General features: G+C 44.3%; 1 protein-coding gene across 1 annotated transcript in view; it reads left to right on the top strand.

The window, feature by feature from the left end:
• lgals3b (lectin, galactoside binding soluble 3b) overlaps positions 1-15,050 on the top strand; it is a 21,814-nt gene extending 6,764 nt beyond the window's left edge. Inside the window, exons 3-7 of the mRNA XM_067991579.1 lie at positions 1,233-1,244; positions 3,271-3,663; positions 6,651-6,739; positions 12,758-12,929; positions 13,759-15,050. Of these exons, the coding sequence (XP_067847680.1) occupies positions 1,233-1,244; positions 3,271-3,663; positions 6,651-6,739; positions 12,758-12,929; positions 13,759-13,908 (816 nt within the window). The 3' untranslated portion in view covers positions 13,909-15,050. The remainder of the gene's footprint in view (positions 1-1,232; positions 1,245-3,270; positions 3,664-6,650; positions 6,740-12,757; positions 12,930-13,758) is intronic.
• Positions 15,051-17,044: the final 1,994 nt, after the last annotated feature.

Genomic DNA, 17,044 nt, shown 5'->3' with positions numbered 1-17,044 from the left:
TCCCTCTTTCTCTCTCTCTCTCCCTCCTCCCGCTTTTTCGCACTTCCTCCCTCCCTCTCTCTTCTCTCTCTCCCTTCCTCCCTCTTTCTCTCTCTCCTTCCCTCCCTCTTTCTCTCCTTCCCTCCCTCTTTCTCTCTCTCTCTCTCTCCCCTCCCTCTTTCTCTCTCACTCTCGCTCCCTCCCGCTTTCTCTCTCACTCTCTCTCCCCCTCCCTCTTTCTCTCTCTCTCTCTCGCTCCCTCCCGCTTTCCTCTCTCTCTCTCTCTCCCTCACTCCCTCTTTCTCTCTCCGTTCCCTCCTCTTTCTCTCTCCTCCCTCCCTCTTCTCTCTCCTCCCTCCCTCTTCTCTCTCCCTCTTTCTCTCTCTCTCTCTCTCTCTCCTCCCTCCTCCTTCTCTCTCTCTCGCTCTCTCCTCCCTCTTTCTCTCTCTCTCTCTTTCTCGCCCCTCCTCTTTCTCTCTCTCTCTCTTTCTCGCCCTCCTCCCTCTTACTCTCTCCTCCCTCCCTCCCTCCTGCCTCTTCCTCCCTCCCTCCCTCCCTCCTCCCTCCCTCCTCTTTCCCTCCCTCTCCCCTCCCTCCCTCTCTCCCTCCCTCCCTCTTCTCTCCTCCCTCCCTCTTTCTCTCCCTCCCTCCCACATTCTCTCCCTCCCTCCTTCTCTCCCTCCCTCCCTCTTTCTCTCCCTCCCTCCCTCTTTCTCTCCCTCCCTCCCTCTTTCTCTCCCTCCCTCCCTCTTTCTCTCCCTCCCTCCCTCTTTCTCTCCCTCCCTCCCTCTTTCTCTCCCTCCTCCCTCTCTCTCTCCATCCCTCTCTCTCTCTCCATCCCTCCCCCTTCTCTCTCTCTCTCATCTCTCTCTCTCCCCCTCCCCCTTTCTCTCTCACCGCTCACTCATTTTTTCTCTCTTTTTCACATTTTCTCTCGCTGTCTCGGTCTCTCTCTCTTTCTTTTTCTCTTTCCTTAACTATATTCAAAACTATGGAGCACCCCCAGGTGATTACTGATTGTTAAGTTCCAGTATGGTTTGTCTCCCTTATCTTTCCCCCCTCTCCAAAATTAGCAGTTGAATTAAATTATGCCCTGCTAACTTCCGTATTCGATCAATGTTTAGATGTTGTTGGCACAGTTTTTCTATGCTTATGACCTGCTAATTGTGTTTTGGTTCAGTTCTAAACTGTAGAAGTTTGTTTCTTGATTGCAAAAATTCATTTTAACGTGTAATCTCCTCTTTGTTTTTCAGGATGAATTATCTGTAAGTATATACATGTAGAAAACTGGATGTAAGATTTCTGTTAAGTCAAAGTACAAGTAAAACTTCAAAACACAAAGCTTTATAACAATTGATATTCATGCAGACTACTAACAAGATCATATTTGTGGAAATTCTATTTTAGAAATGTTGGAATAAAACGTTTGTTACTAACCAGTGATTTATTCTGAAGCTATGCACCTTCATTTTTTCCTCCAATTTTTGTGTCCTTTTTCTCTGCCACCCATTTGTGCTGCACAGTGGCCATTCTACAGAGAGAGAGAGAGAGGGGGAGAGGGAGAGTATTGGCAGGCTACCACTTACATATAAGACACTCTCTTTCTCTCCCCCTCCTCATCCCCCAATACTACTTTGCACAAAAAAACTTGAGAGAAATCTGTGATCGACAGATAAGATGCCCTGTTGCACAGCATGTCTCCCCAGAGAGTGGGAAAACATTTTTTTAAATGTTCTGCCAGACAGAGTGGGAGATTGGGAACTAAAGAGATTCAAACAGCATTGGACATTCCAGAATATACAGGAATGTGAGGCAGGTGTGTGTGCTGTCCAGAATGAGGAACAGTTAGCTAGCTTTGTGTCACATAAGCGAGTAGACTACATGATTTAACTCAAGTCAAGAAGAGTCCTTATCATAGCCGTTGTTTTGCTGTGACCAATTTTTGTCAAATTCTGCTTTGATTACCTAAGGTTCTGTGGTCTTCACCACTGTTTTCTCTGTTCCCATTGCAGATTCTGTCCGTTTTTCTATGAATATCACAAACCAATCGCATTATTTATAATTAAACGCTACATTTGACTTCCAGTTTATTTGGAGTCATTGGACCATAGCATTTCTATTTCTAGTCGCATGTGTGCTCTCTTTTTTTCTTTCCCACTCTTTTTTTTCTTTCCCACTCTTTTTTTTTCTTTCCCACTCTTTTTTTCTTTCCCACTCTTTTTTTTTCTTTCCCACTCTTTTTTTCTTTCCCACTCTTTTTTTCTTTCCCACTCTTTTTTTCTTTCCCACTCTTTTTTTCTTTCTTTCCCACTCTTTTCTTTCCCACTCTTTTTTTCTTTCCCACTCTTTCTCTCTCGCTCTATTTTTCTCTCTGTGTTTCTCTCTTTGTCACTCTCTCTCACACGAGCATTCTCCATCTCTCACACGCAGAGGTGGACTTTCTTTTTATCTCTTTCGGGTTGCTTCATGGTTGACTGATCACCCAATCCTTTGTGGCGGTCTTCCCTCCCACGCACTCGCCTCTGAGAAGTCCATTGTCACTTTCCCCCTCCAGTTGGAACCTATCTCAGGAACCCACCAGACCTCAGGTCCCTACTGGAGTGAAAGGACAGCGCTGGAGGGGGTGGAGGTGGTATATGCCAATCCGCTGAGAGCTGGCAGCACTGTTGTTATTTTTATTCTCTGACAGTGGATCAGTCTTTTTCTGATGATGGGCATTTCTTTAACTGGGTGCTACTCAGTGGAGCATTTGAAATCATGAAATGAGCCAGATTCAACCAGAGGATTGGCTAGTCCTGAGCTACAGTGACATCCACAATTTTTAACCCTCAAACTTTGGTACACAAACTTGTATAATAATCAACAATGGAAGCAATGAACCAACCCTAAACCCATCTTTGTCAAAAGTCAACATATGTTTGTTTTTTTCCCCTGTCTTAGTCCAGGGTGAATTTTAGTGCCCAAACTGTTGTCTAGATGAGATCATCTAGCTCCACACAGGCAGGGATTAAACCTGGGATCTTTCTGGTCTGTGTGGCTCATTGCATTACTGGACAGTGTCCTAAAAAATGAACTATTGGGTGAGTTTCTTTCCTGACAGCACTTGTGGTTTTCACAGCAGTCATGAATCTGCTCAAATATTCGTGCCACTAAAGTTGATTACCTTTTTCCCCCCCACCAAAAAAAGCTTCAATCTTCTTTATGTATTTATATGACATTAATTATTTAAACTTTTATTTTTCTATCCTGCAGTCAGCTTTAAAAACGCATATGTACATATTTATCTTTTAGTTGGAGGATGCATTGGGTCCTGATCCCTCAAGTGCTGCCAAATTGAATTCTGGTTCTACAAATCCACAGCCAGCATGGCCTGCCCCACAGCCAGGATGGCCTGCGCCACAGCCAGGATGGCCTGCGCCACAGTCAGAATGGCCTGCGCCACAGTCAGGATGGCCTGCCCCACAGCCAGGCCCTTATGGTCCACCTGGACAGGCAGGCCCGTACGGTCCACCTGGACAGGCAGGCCCGTACGGTCCACCTGGACAGGCAGGCCCGTACGGTCCACCTGGACAGGCAGGCCCGTACGGTCCACCTGGACAGGCAGGCCCTGTACCACCTATGCCGGCTCCTTTTGGTTCACCTGGAGTTCCTAATCAACCTGTTCCACCAGGAGGTGCTGTGTTGGTAAGTATTGATTTTCTTTGAAATAAATGAGCATTGTATGTTGTGTACCCAACAAGTTGTAGAACTTGTTTTCAGTGTGAGCTACTTGTAACTCTGTAATTGAGAATCTACAAATCTCGGATGTTTTAGTCTTTTGCACTTTTGTAGCTATGTCTTAAAATGTGGATCAAATTTCTGTTCCATTAATTCTCTTGGTATGATCAAACATGCATTATAGCAACAGCTTATATTTATATAGTGCCTTTAACATAGAAAACATCACAAGGAACTTCACACAGCTGGGGGGGGGGAAATTAAATAGATAAAGGATTAGGTGCCAGCCGTGATGGGAGAGTTAGGAAAGGTAACTGAAAGCTGAGGTGAAAATATGTATTTTGAGAAGATTTTAAAAGATGAGAGGCAGTTGAATTTAATGGGAGAATTCCAGAATAGGGCTGAAACAGCAGAGGGCTCTGCCACCAATGGTGGGGTGGCGAGAGCATGGGCTTCACAAAAGACCAGAATTGAAGGATGAGAAGGTGCAAGAGGGGATATAAGGCTGGTGACGGTTCCAGAGATAGTTCCAGGACCAAAGCAAGGAAGGATTTGAAGGCAAGGGTTTTAATTTCAGTGTGCTAGGGAGCCACTTTAGATCAGCAAGGGCAAGAGTGCTGAGTGTGCGGACATGTTACAGGTGGCTGAGTTTTATATAAATTGGAGTTGATGGAGCATAGAAGGCTAGTAAGTTGGACATTGAAGAAATTGTGCCTAGAGATGTTACTAGTGTGGTTCAAGGTTTCAGCATCAGGGTAAGGATAAAAGTGGGCAATGTTGCACAAATTGGAGTAAGCAGTCTTGGTGATGGATGGCATGTATTTTTGGGTTGAATAGAATGTCACGGCTTTGCATGGTCTGGTTCAGCCTGAGCGAGTGGTCGTGGCAAGGTGTAATGGAGTCAATGACGAGCTAGCAGGGGCTGAATCAAAAGCTTCAGGTTGGAGGAAATTTTGACTTGTCCACAAAGGTGGTTCTGAGGTCAGGTAAAGCCTGGATGTCATCAGCATACATATGAAAGCTTACCCTGTGCCTGAGGGGCAGCATGTTGATAAGGAAGAGGAGGGGGCCAAGGGTAGACCCTTGGGGGATTTGAGGTGACAGTACAGAGACAGAAAAATAAGTCATTAGAGAAGTAGGAGTGGAACCATAATGGGAGAAATCCTGTGGAACTGAACAGCTGAGGAGAGGTAGTAGAGGAGGGTGGCATGGTTGCTGTATAAAATGCTGTGAGGGGGTTTCTAGAAAAAGTCATGATCACAGTCTCTGAGGATGTCATCCATGTCTTTGGCCAGGCCATCTTATTGCTATATGGTTGAAGCTGGACTAAAGGATTTTGAACAGAAAGTTTTGGAAGAGTTGATTGTCGAGGTGAGAGGTGACAACATATTTGAGGACCTTACAGTGGGAGGAAAGGCAATTTAGATATTGGGTAGTAGTTGGAGAGATGGAGGTGGGCTTTTTGATAGCAATTTTGAAAGGGAAAGGGAGCCAGTAATAATGTTGGTGAGCATGTTGGTCAGGAGTGGTACTTGAATGGGGAGGGAGTTGAGGGAAGAGGAGATGAGACTTGTGACAGAGATTAACTTGGAGAGGTCAAGGAGGGAGATGGCAGAGAAAGTGCAGAATGAGAGTGATAGGGATAGGAGTAAAGTGGGTCAGAGACTGGGGGGCGGTCGGGAGCGAGGAGGAGGTAAAGGAAGGGGAGGTAGCAGCAGAGGCTATGAGGTCATGAGGCTTGTTACAAGAATTCAGCTATATAGCAGCATAGACAGAAAGTTGGCTTACAGAAGCAAAGTTAGGATAGAAGGATGTTGCGGGAATAGGAGCAGGGTTGTAAGTGATGTACCCAGGTCAGTGCTGGGTCAACTCTTTCTTGTTTTCAGCGTGTGTATATATAAATTAATTTATACAGTCTAGAAATTTGCTGACACCACAAAAGTAAGGGGTTTGGCAAACAGTGAGATGGACTGTGGATTAAAACCTCAGGAAGGCAGACAGATTTGTGGAATGGGCAGACAGAAGGTTGATACAAGCTATTATGAATAAGTGAAAGGTAATACATTTTGGGAGGAAAAACAAGAAATGGGAGTATACACAATGGAAAAATGCTGAAGGAAAAACAGAGAACTAGGGGTTCAAATACATAATTCCCCAAAAGTGGAAGTAGATAAAGCCATAAAAAAGATCAGTAGAATTTTGTGTTTTATAAATAAGGGCCTAGAGTACAAGATTACATAAGTAATGATATAAAACATTGATTAGACCACATTTAGAGTACTGTGTGTAGTTTTGGTTATCCAATTATAGAAAGGATACTAAAGCCATTAATATGCATAGATTCACCCAGGATTACGCCAGGAATGGAAACTATAGTTATGAGAAGCAACTTGAGATGGGACTATTTCCACTAGACCTCTCTCGTGTTGGAAGTGTCAATCTGTGCTGTACGATGCCCTCCTTTGCTTGAATAGCCCTCTGACTATCAGGGCTTACGTATGAATAATGGTCACATGGGTGTGGTACTAGAGGATGACCACGATAGAAGCAATACACTAGGGACGAGTCAGTGTCTTGCTGGAGGGGGAGGAGAGGAATTCTGCTTGCCATTGGAATTACCATTTTATTCTGGATGAGTGGCACACTTGGACCACTTGTGTGGCTCTCCTGTGCAACTTCTTAAAAAACCTAGCCGGTGTGTATGCACCCTCCTTCAATATAAAGTAAAGTGAGAAGCCAAGTTGATAAGAGCACCAAGATGCATTGTCTTTTGTTGTTGGTGTCTGAATCTATCCTGGAGTATAAACAAGATGAATTTGGCAGACCGAAACGGTTTTCACTGCAAGTGGTTCTGCAGTGTAAATGGAATATTAATGGCACAGCTATTGGTAAATGTTTACACTACCTATTCATAACCTTTAACCTTTGTCTTTGTTTTTGTTTGGTATTTACAGCCAGTACCTTATGAAATTGCTCTCCCAGGGGGATGGATTCCACAGAAAATGATCAGGATCATGGGGACTGTCAAAATGAATGTTGACGGGTAAATTTTGATGTGGATGAAACCTTTTTATTATAAAATTTATTGAATGTGGCACCATTCATATACACTCCCAACTTGTGCAAGGATATTGGTCAATTGTTTCCTGTCCACATAGTATTAAAGAACATGAAGGCTATATAAAGGGAAATAGATGGGTTAAATGAGTGGACGAAAAGATGGCAGATGGAGTATAATGTGGGGAAATGTGAAATTATCCACTTTGGTAGGAAGAATAGAAAAGCAGAATATTTTTTAAAAGGTGAGGGACTAGTAGATGTTGGTATTCAGAGGGATTTAGGTGTCCTTGTATATGAATCACAGAAAGTTAACATGCAGGTACAGCAAGCAAATGGTATGTTAGCCTTTATTGCAAGGGGGTTGGAGTATAAAAGTAAGGAGCTCTTGCTGCAATTATATAAGGCTCTGGTGCGACCACACCTGGAGTACTCTGTACAGTTTTGGTCTCCTTATCTAAGGAAGGATATACTTGCCTTAGAGGGGGTGCAACAAAGGCTCACTAGATTGATTCCTGGAATGAGAGAGTTATCCTATGAGGAGAGATTGAGTAGAATGGGCCCAAATTCTCTGGAGATTAGAAGACTGAGAGGTGATCTCTTTGAAACGTATAAAATTCTTACAGGGCTTGACAGGGTGGGTGCTGAGATGTTTCCCCTGGCTGGAGAGTCTAGAATTAGGGGGCCATAGTCTCAAGATAAGGGGTCGGCCATTTAGGACCGAGATGAGGAAAAATTTCTTTACTCAGAGGGTTATGAATCTTTGGAATTCTCTACCCCAGAGGGCTGTGGATGCTCAGTCATTGAGTATATTCAAGACTGAGATCAATAGATTTTTGACACCAAGGGTATCAAAGGATATGGGGATCGGGTGGGAAAGTGGAAAGAGGTAGAAGATCAGCCATGATCTTATTGAATGGCGGAGCAGGCTCGAGGGGCCATGTGGCCTACTCCTGCTCCTATTTCTTATGTTCTTATAATCCTATTTTCTTTCCTGACTCTTCCCTTGAAGGTGACCATTTTTGCTGCAATGCACTTGCATTGATGTTGTGGTCCTCTGGTTCTTCAACCACATGACCATTCTTGAACACAGACCTGAAGTTCCAGTTAGGCCCTGGATAGAATTGGGATGGATCGCCAGGTTTGGGATCGGAAAATCGGTGGAACCCGGATTCTGCCCCTGTTTTCTGTCCTACCATTTTCCAGTGGAGACTGCCATGGGTGGATCTCTTGAGAGCTGGTTTGAGGCCCCAGAAAAGGCCCCAAAACTTTGACCGCCAAAGGCATTCAATCCTGGAAGGGATCGATTGCCTGCAATAAAGTTTCTTATAGATCCCTGCAGAGCGGAAGATTGAAAAATGACTTGCGTTCCATTGGGTCCTACCTGGGCCATCTCTCCGTGGGTGGTGACATGGCAGCACTCCAATATTCTGAGCCTCCATCGGGGCAAGCCGCACTGAAGTGTTTCAACTGGTGCAATGCACCTGACCCTATCATGGAAATAACCCCATCTCTGGAATTTGGAACAGTATCTGCAACTGCAGGCAGCTGGGAGTCTCACTCTGCCACACTTTGCCAGGGACCCTGGACTTTCTAGCCCTGGATCTGTGTCCCCACTGAACAGTCTAATGGCGACTAACAGATCCTGAAAGCTATGAGAGACAGTAGCATGCATCGCGGCAGCTAATGTCTGGAAGCCAGTACGCAGCAGCTAATGTCTGGAAGCCAGCACAGACCGCAGCTCTGTTGCTTCCAGAGTTGCAGTCTGTACTTCCATGGAGATGGAGACACCGACTGATCCCTAGCCACTTCTCAGGTGGGGGTTTAATCCAATTCCAATGACGCTGCCACATCGATTGATATCTGCAACAAAGGAAAAGCTTTTCTAATGCTGCCGGAAATGAGAGCTGTAGACTCGAGAGTGACAGCTGTCAGTTGCTGCACATCCTTGGAGATTGACCTCAAAGCGTGCACGTAGGTACGATATTCCTCAAACATCTTTCTTTTCAGGCGAGCACCCGTGAGTTCGGAGTTCCTTAACTCCAAAGCTGCGGGCAGTTTTCTCCTCTGCTGGGAAGGTGGCATATCTGTGCCCATTTGCCACTCCTCCAACTCCCTCATGCTCTATGAATCACCCAGTGCCATATCCTCGCTGTGCTAATTCCCCTCCCCCCTCCCCCCCACAAGTGAAAGTGTCTGAGCTAGTGCGTGGGAATGAGAAAGCAGCTGACACAGAGGATGACATTAAGAAGTTGGGGCAAGGGAAAATGAGACAGAATCATGCTCCAGGGACTCCTATGTAGCTTGGTCCTCTTCATCCTGTTCCTTATCATCATGATCGTCATAGTCAACAAAGAAGAAATTTATGCCCTGCTGCCCTTCATCCTGTGTTGCCAACCCCCCACCCCCCGTTGCTGTGGAGGATCACCAGGAAAGGAGGGTACAAGCTAAGAATGAATGAGTATTGCGTGCTTGTGATTCAGGGGATGAAAGCTAGTGGCTGTGTGGTAATAGTGGAGGCAATATTCCTCTGACCTCACCATCTCCAATGGCAAGAGCAAAATGCCTCCCATGAGCTCCGTGCCCACCTCCTTGTAGGCTGTGAGATGCTTCACGTTGGGGATGCCCCTTCTGGTGACCTGCCTCTCTGACATTGTGCACCATTTCCTCCTGCAACAAGAATGAGTACATTGGGTGAATGCTAACATTTGAATGTGTACCAAGTGGCATGGGAGAGCTAAAGTAAGAGATGTGGTGGTATCATTCTCTTAAAGTGGAGGAAGGAATTTTAAGGTTGTGCATGCAAGTAATTGGTGTTGGGCCGGGGGAGTGGGGGGGAGGAGGGATGGGTAGCCATACTATAAGATCCTAAATTAGGGCCCTGCTTAACCAGAGTGAATTGTGATGGGTTAGTTGTACAGTTGTTACTTTGAGGCTGAAGGGTGTGCTGGTGCCCAAAGAAGAAAACACAGAGTGACAGGTGTGTTAACTTACCGTCCCTGGTTAGGACATTGAATTTTATGTGGCACAGGTCTGCAGTCCTGGGGGTGAGAGAGTTGGCACTCAGTGCCAGTGATACCTCCCTCTACATGGCATGAGTTACATTTTCGGAGGTCTCCTGCCATAGACACCCAGCAGTCTGTGTCTCCTGAACTTAGTTACATCCAGGAGGGGTTCAGGGTCTGTTTCCAAGAAATTGTGGCCTCTTCTTTGCTACCTCTGTGCCACGCCCTGGTTCCTTGTTTGGCTGCCTGTGCCAGCTGCTCCTGTGCTAGACATTCTTGAAAAGTGGCACAAAAACAATAATGAGACATGCGGCCGAGTTAACTGACAGTCAACTAAGTGATCCAAGTACTTTTCCTTACTTAACTGCTGCTCCTCCACCTGCTGCTGCAATCTTCAACCAAAACTGGCCTTTTAAAGGCTGCACTCAAATGTCAATGCACCCCAGTACATTCCTCCCATTTTACGTGGGATTTACGCGAATCACTACTCCAGTAGATATGCAAATGAACAGACTGAGAAAATGCTCATGTAAATATGTCTGCAGACCATCGGCGGGAGCAACTCTTTCTCCATTGTTGTAAATGTGATGCAATCCACCACATAGAAATTTAGCGTCCTAGTCTCAATGATAGGCAGTATTCTCCTTGTGGCTAAGCCCCTTAATATGATCATCCTTGGCTCAGAATGGCTCATTCCTCTGTCTGCAAGAGCCCTAATTTGAAATTAGTTTTGTTTTTATTTCATCCATCTGCTGCAGGGACTGACTATTGGTGAATTACCTTTCCTTGGGTGCCAATGATGTTACTCAAATGCCCATTCTTCATGTATGAGCCTAGACAATGTGTATTAACAAACTATTTTATCATGGGGGTCATCATACCTGAACCTAATCTTGTCCACACATATGCGTTTTCTCTGGTTCTCCTTAATAAGGGTAGGGAAATCAAAGTTTTTGCATTGCTTTGATCGGAGGTACAAACTCTCTTTATCTCCACCCCCCCCCCCCCCGCCTCCACCCACACACACACACACACACACTCTCTCTCACAAAGTCCTTTGCAAATTTGTAGATTTTACATTGCATTCTAGTAATAGTTTTTTTTTACCCATGTCCTAGGTTTTGTGGTGTCACTGTCTGCAGATCTGCAAACTAAAGGACTTTTAATGCAGAATTTGCACTTTGAGTGAAAAGCCATCTCATTGTATTAAAGCATGATCAGTTTCTGGGTCGGATCTGGAAGATACCTCAATGAAAAAGGAAATTGAAGCACTGCATTATTTCTTAAAAATAATGGCTTGGGTTAATTGACATGGGATTCTGCTTAGTTACTTAAACAAAAACATAATGCACAGCAGGTTAGTTAGCAAAGAAAAATGGGTTAAACCTTTGGCTGAGACCACCAGCATTTTCTATTCAGTTGTCCAGTTTTCACTTTTTTAATGGACACTAATTTTATTTTTATTGCTGAAATGTGAACTGTGATTTTATAACTTTTGGCAAGGTCTGTTACACTATTTTTGCTCCACCTTAGAAATGTAATCAATATAATCAGTTTAGCATTCATGAGTGAAAGATGTGTTCATTCATTAAATGGGCATATGCAAAAGTGGCTGCACTTCAAAGTAATTCATTATATGTGAAGTGCTTTGAGACGTTGCATAGAAATAAGGTCCTATATAAATTTCACCCCCACCCCAATCAACTTGCAAAATGGATTCTGGAGTCAGGCCAGCTGGGAAAACGACTGCCCATGTGCAACATTACACAGTTGCTTGCAAGTAGCAATCGTCGGGTAGAATTTCTGACCGGCAAAATTCACATAACGTGCTTAACACATTCGTATTGCATTCTTGTCTGTGCTATTTTAAAGTTTATTTTAGCCAGGATAACATCTTGTGTTAAAAAAAAAAGCATACATAAGAATTTGGTATGAGTGTGTTGAGCATTGATATGAGTAAGCTTGGCCGATCAGAATTTCTACTCATGGACATGGAACTTGTCTGGGATCTGGGGAATTGCTGGCTTGTATGAGTAGGTTGAGAGCCTGAGAAACGGCCGTTTACAACATCAAGTATCACAGAAGTAGATTTTTTTTTGCCATCAATGCTTTGATCCTGATGGTCTGGGGGAAGAATAAAACTCCTTGAGGCAAATTTCTGCTGGCAGAGTTGGGACTCAGTTCAACAACAATATAACATAATATGTAATATAAATGCATCAGAAGTAATAAGGTTGATAACTCAGTACAATGCAATTATAATGGCACTGAGTGTGTGGGGCATTGGAGTTGGCACTCACTGTCCTGGCCATCTCCTTCCATTGGCCCTGAGCAGTTCAGCCTGGGGGTCTATGTTGCTCCATTCCAAACAGGGCCTCTCTCCTCTGACATCCTGCAGCGGTGCCTGATGAGCGGGGGCCAGGGGGCTGTCTGTGCTGCAGCTGACCTTGTACACATTGTTTTGGCAAAGTAGGTGTTTGGTTGCTCAAAAACCAATAATGATGACTGGTCTTTAAATCTTGCCACAGCATGTTGTTTCCTACCTTCACTGGGTGAGCTTCCAATCAGTGGCATTCCTGATGCCTGGAGCTTGCCCCAGACTGTTAAATGAAGTTGACCCCTGAAATTATGGTGAGCTCGATGCCCATGATGTAGGGGTAGTGGGGGGGGGGAGAGGGGGTTGAGGAGAAGGGAAGGGAAGGGGAGTAGGTTCATGATGCATCCTCCTTCCAGGGCAGTGACTGTAAACTCCAGCACCCCATACACTCAGTACCAATCAGAAAATTTGGGCTAGTTTTTCAACTTGTCAAATGAAGAATAACAGAAGATAATTCTGATCGGGTTAGATGAAGAGGGGTGGGAGGAGGCTCGTGTGGAACATAAACACCGGCATAGACCAGTTGGGCCGAATGGCCTGTTTCCGTGCTGTACATTCTATATAATAACAGAAAAAACTGTAATATATAACTACTTTTGTCCAAATAATTTTATTTTCATAGGTTTGTCGTTGATGTGTACTGTGACAAGGATATTGCTTTTCACTTCAGCGCTCGTTTTAAGGAGGGTGGCTGTCATCAAGTAATTGTTCGTAATAACAGGATACATGATGCTTGGGGTAGAGAAGAAAGGGCTGCACCAAGGTTTCCATTCAAACCAGGAGAAAGATTTGAAGTAAGAGAAATACTCCTGGTATTTTCCTCTTTTATCTCGTGTGTTTGGGTAAAATTCAAACCCAGTCCTAGAGGTGTATAGATAATGTGCTAACTTCATAACCTAGATTGTTTTCCATTAGTATTGCCAGATAAATAAACTTAAATTAAGCAAAATCATTTGAAACTCAGGACAGGGATCCATGATGCTGGGGATTTTCCTGGTCCCACTTTCGCCCAACCCTGCCACGACCCCTGCCCAGTTTCCCGGGTTGGGAGTTATTATGTATTCATGGCAGGCTCTTGGCAGGATTCCCACCAGTATCCCCAGAAATAATCTAAGTGTTGCTGTAGCAGGATCACTCCTGAGGTATCTGAAGAGAAAGGAGTCACGTTGAAGGGGCCACGGGCTCCGAAAAATGGAATGGCACAGGGTGGAAGGCCTTGGCTCAGACTGAGGTTTCGGGTAAGCAATCGGAGGGAGAGGAGGCCTCCAGTGGGCCCTGTCCCTCCATTTTCCGCATGTGGCACCGATTCCACCATTACCCTGGAAATGGGCCAAGCCCTCACCCCCCCTGGCCAGCATTTGTATGTGGTGGGTGATTATAAGTTGTGCCAGTTTGGCAGTGTCTTGTTTTTTAAATGCTGTTTTTTATTAAAAGCCATTATTTTGTCTACATAATGGCTCTGCAGTATTTTGGGACATTTTGAGGATGTGAAAGATGCTATCTAAATGCAAGTTTGTTTGTTCTTTAATGTAGTAACTAGAATTGAATTCAATAACTGTGGATATTCAACAAGACATAATAATGTTCGAAAGGAATAAATCGATTAATTTTTAAATTCTCTAGATGCTGATTCTTGGCGATCCAACTCAATACAGGGTAGCTGTGAATAATCAACATTTGCTTGAATTCAAACATCGTTCCAACACTTTGAATCAGGTCACCAGGGTTTCCATCCGTGGTGACATTAATCTTCATGCGATGTTTATGGTGTAAGCTCCCAGAAATATCTTGTAATGTGTGTACCAACATTTCTAGTACCATCCTAGTGAATTTATGCTGCACATCTTCCATTACTTTCATATGCTTGCAGTCGGGTCTTTGCAACTACACACAATATTCTAATTGCAGCCTAACTAAGGTTTTGCACAAGTTCAAAATTATCTCCTTGCTTTTGTATTCTACCCCTCTAGTACAAAACCAAAGATTCTGTTTGCCTTCTTTTTGTGACCTTATCTATTTACCCTGTCACCTTTTAATGACCTGTGTATCAGCACAACAAAATCCCTCTTGTCCTCTAATCCAATTAAGAGGTATTTCCTTCTTCTACTTCTAAAATGGATTATGTAACATTTTCCTATATGGAATCGCATCTGCCACCGGTCCGTCCACCCTGCTGGCTTATCTGTGTCCTCCTGCAATCTTTGACACAGTTTTTGTCACAATTTTTTATAGCCCCCAGTTTGATATCACCAGCAATTTTTAATATTATTCCTCCAGTTCTCCAGTCCAGATCAATTATGTATACATAAATGGTCTGGGCTTTGGTGGCAGGGCTGTAGACCCATCTTACGAGATGGTTTTTGCTACCTCATTGGCTCAATGGCTTTAAGCAGTGAATAACCAAGCCATACAGATGAGAAGGTCCAAGTGTTAATCCCCATTTTGTACTGAGTTATCTGCTCTCAGCTTGAATAGCACTCAAGGACACTACAATTGGCCTAATTTCCCTGAGTCGAAGAGGCAATACAGCCGGAAACAAAGTCACAAGTTGGGTCTTGCATGTAGTTTTTATGTTTTGGTGCTATGTAATCTGCCTTGCAATTGCAAATGGAAACTATAGCTCCAGGACCATAGAGCAGTATTGCAGAAGCATATATTTATTCATCAGAACTCGGATTATTGCAGCCATAGCTCATTCCAACACAACTGTTCTTTGCTATGATGTATGTAGCTTTGCAACTTTATGTAGAGTCCACCATAGTACCATGACTTTAGCATCTTCCGAATATGTTGGCTATGACAGAACACAGGGATACAATAAGTATTGTGACTAAAAATTGAGGTACATCATTATACGTGTAGAGTGAACAATCTTTATATTTGCTGATATAATAAATAAAAATGAATAAAATATATTACGTGCGTACAGTGGACCAATTTGTTATCTTGAATATTAATAGCGCTATTATTTGAATAAATACATTGGAGTAGAAATTTTTTGTGCCTGAACAGATATTCCCGAGGCACACGTGATATTGGGCCTTGAGCCTCATTTAAATGACACCAGCGAGCTGCGGACACCTGGGCGCCTCAGGCAGCTTGCCGACGAAAGGGTTTCGAATATTGGGCGGCTGCGGCCATCAGATTTTTGCCATCAGGTAACTGCTTATAAGGGAAGGCGAGAGGAAAGCGAGCGGGAGGTGGGTGGAGGTCACGATCGGTGGGGGAGGCAAGAGGTGGCTGGCAGCGGCCCGTAGTTTGAATGTGGAGCAGTAAGGAGCATTCATGCACCTCCCAGCTCCACATTCAGGTAGGTATATTTTAAAACTTTTTAAAACTTACCTTTTTAGTAGTGGCCTGCAGCAGTCCCTTTAAGGACCACTGGTTAGGCCGCATGTAGTCCTGGTTTTCCTGAACGCAGCCGACCTGTCCTTGGATGCGTTCAGTCTTGCACAAGGAGCCTATTTCAGGCATGGGCCCTGAACATCTATTTTTTGCCTGTACCAATATAGTTTGCGGTGCACTTCCAGCTCGTAATAAGTTTGTACTTCCTGCCCGCCATATTGGAGGCTTAGGTGCTCATTTAGCGCCTGACAAATGGGCACACGCCATCAAATTTCTAGACCAAAGTGTTTGAATTAATTTCTTGATCAATTCGATGCGGAATAAATTTACTTGGCTGTGCAGAGTTTACTGTGACACTTCCATATTCATTTTCTCACAACTTTTTTCATGAACAATTCTCTTTAGAGTATTTATATAAAAAAATGCAATGATTAAGTGCCATTTCATGTTGCTAAGACATGTGTTTCACTTAGTGAATTTATTTTTGGAGTGTAGCAACTTGTGATGCAGCAGCCATTTTGCAAAGTCTCATAAACAGCAATGAGGTAAATAATCAGTTAACCCCCTTTTTGCTGATAATTGTTGGAGGAATGTTAGTTGGGAGCACTTGGAAAATTCAAATAGAAAACTCGTCCAACTTTCTTCTAAATACTTTTGAGTTCTCACATTGCTACAACAATCCTGGTAGCTGGTGTGGGGGGAGTGGGGGCTACTGCTGCAGGGCTCAGCAAAAGGGGTGGCTGGAAAATGGGAGGGTGGAGATGTAGGTCAGGGTGGTAGAGTCCACATGAGCCCAGGAGAAGTCTGTATTGTCAGGTGAGGCTGCCTGCGACCCTAACTTGCTCCTTAAGCAGAGATCAATGAACGGACTGAGTCTATGCTTAATTACATAGTAATACACTGTAATTTGAAAGATATGCTGGGAGAAAAATTCGATAAGGCCTATTATTGGGCGTAAGTAGCGTGATCTGTTATAATCCCACACCCAATGGCCCCTGCGCAGGCAGAACGAGAACTTCGTCCTGCCTCAGTACTCTGTCAATCTGCATTGAAATCCAGGCCTTGCGCATCGATTCAATGCAATTTGCACTTTCCATTAGCAGGGGGAGCCCTAATCTCTTAAAGGGAGGATGTCTCTTCAAATCTCTTAAAGGTAGCCAGTACCTGTTTTTTGCTAAAAATAACAGTCTGCTGTCTACACGGAGTCTGAATGGCGATCAGACATCGCACACATAAAACACAGATGTAGGTCCTGTCCCTATGTTTACACACTGATGAGTTATGTTAAAACATTAAATAAAGGTTGTGCACTACTAAATCCCACATTCTCCAATCTGCATGCCAGACCTCACCAACCTGCTGATCTGAATTGGTACCAGGCCTGTAAGAGTGCATGCACCAAGGTTCTCTGCTGATGCACTAGAGGCCTTGGAGCAAGAGGTGGACAGAAGGAGGGACATCCTAGATTCGACGGGGGTGAGGGGGTGGGAGGGGGATGCAAAAGGCCCTCCAGACATATGGCCAAAAGGCAGCGGGGGACCAAGTCAATGCCAGGCACACTGCA

The sequence above is a fragment of the Heptranchias perlo genome, chromosome 10 (genome assembly GCF_035084215.1).
Source record: "Heptranchias perlo isolate sHepPer1 chromosome 10, sHepPer1.hap1, whole genome shotgun sequence".
Classification (NCBI taxonomy): Eukaryota; Metazoa; Chordata; class Chondrichthyes; order Hexanchiformes; family Hexanchidae; genus Heptranchias; species Heptranchias perlo.
The sequence above is the reverse complement of the archived record's forward strand: the minus strand, read 5'-3'. Positions and strand labels throughout refer to the sequence as shown.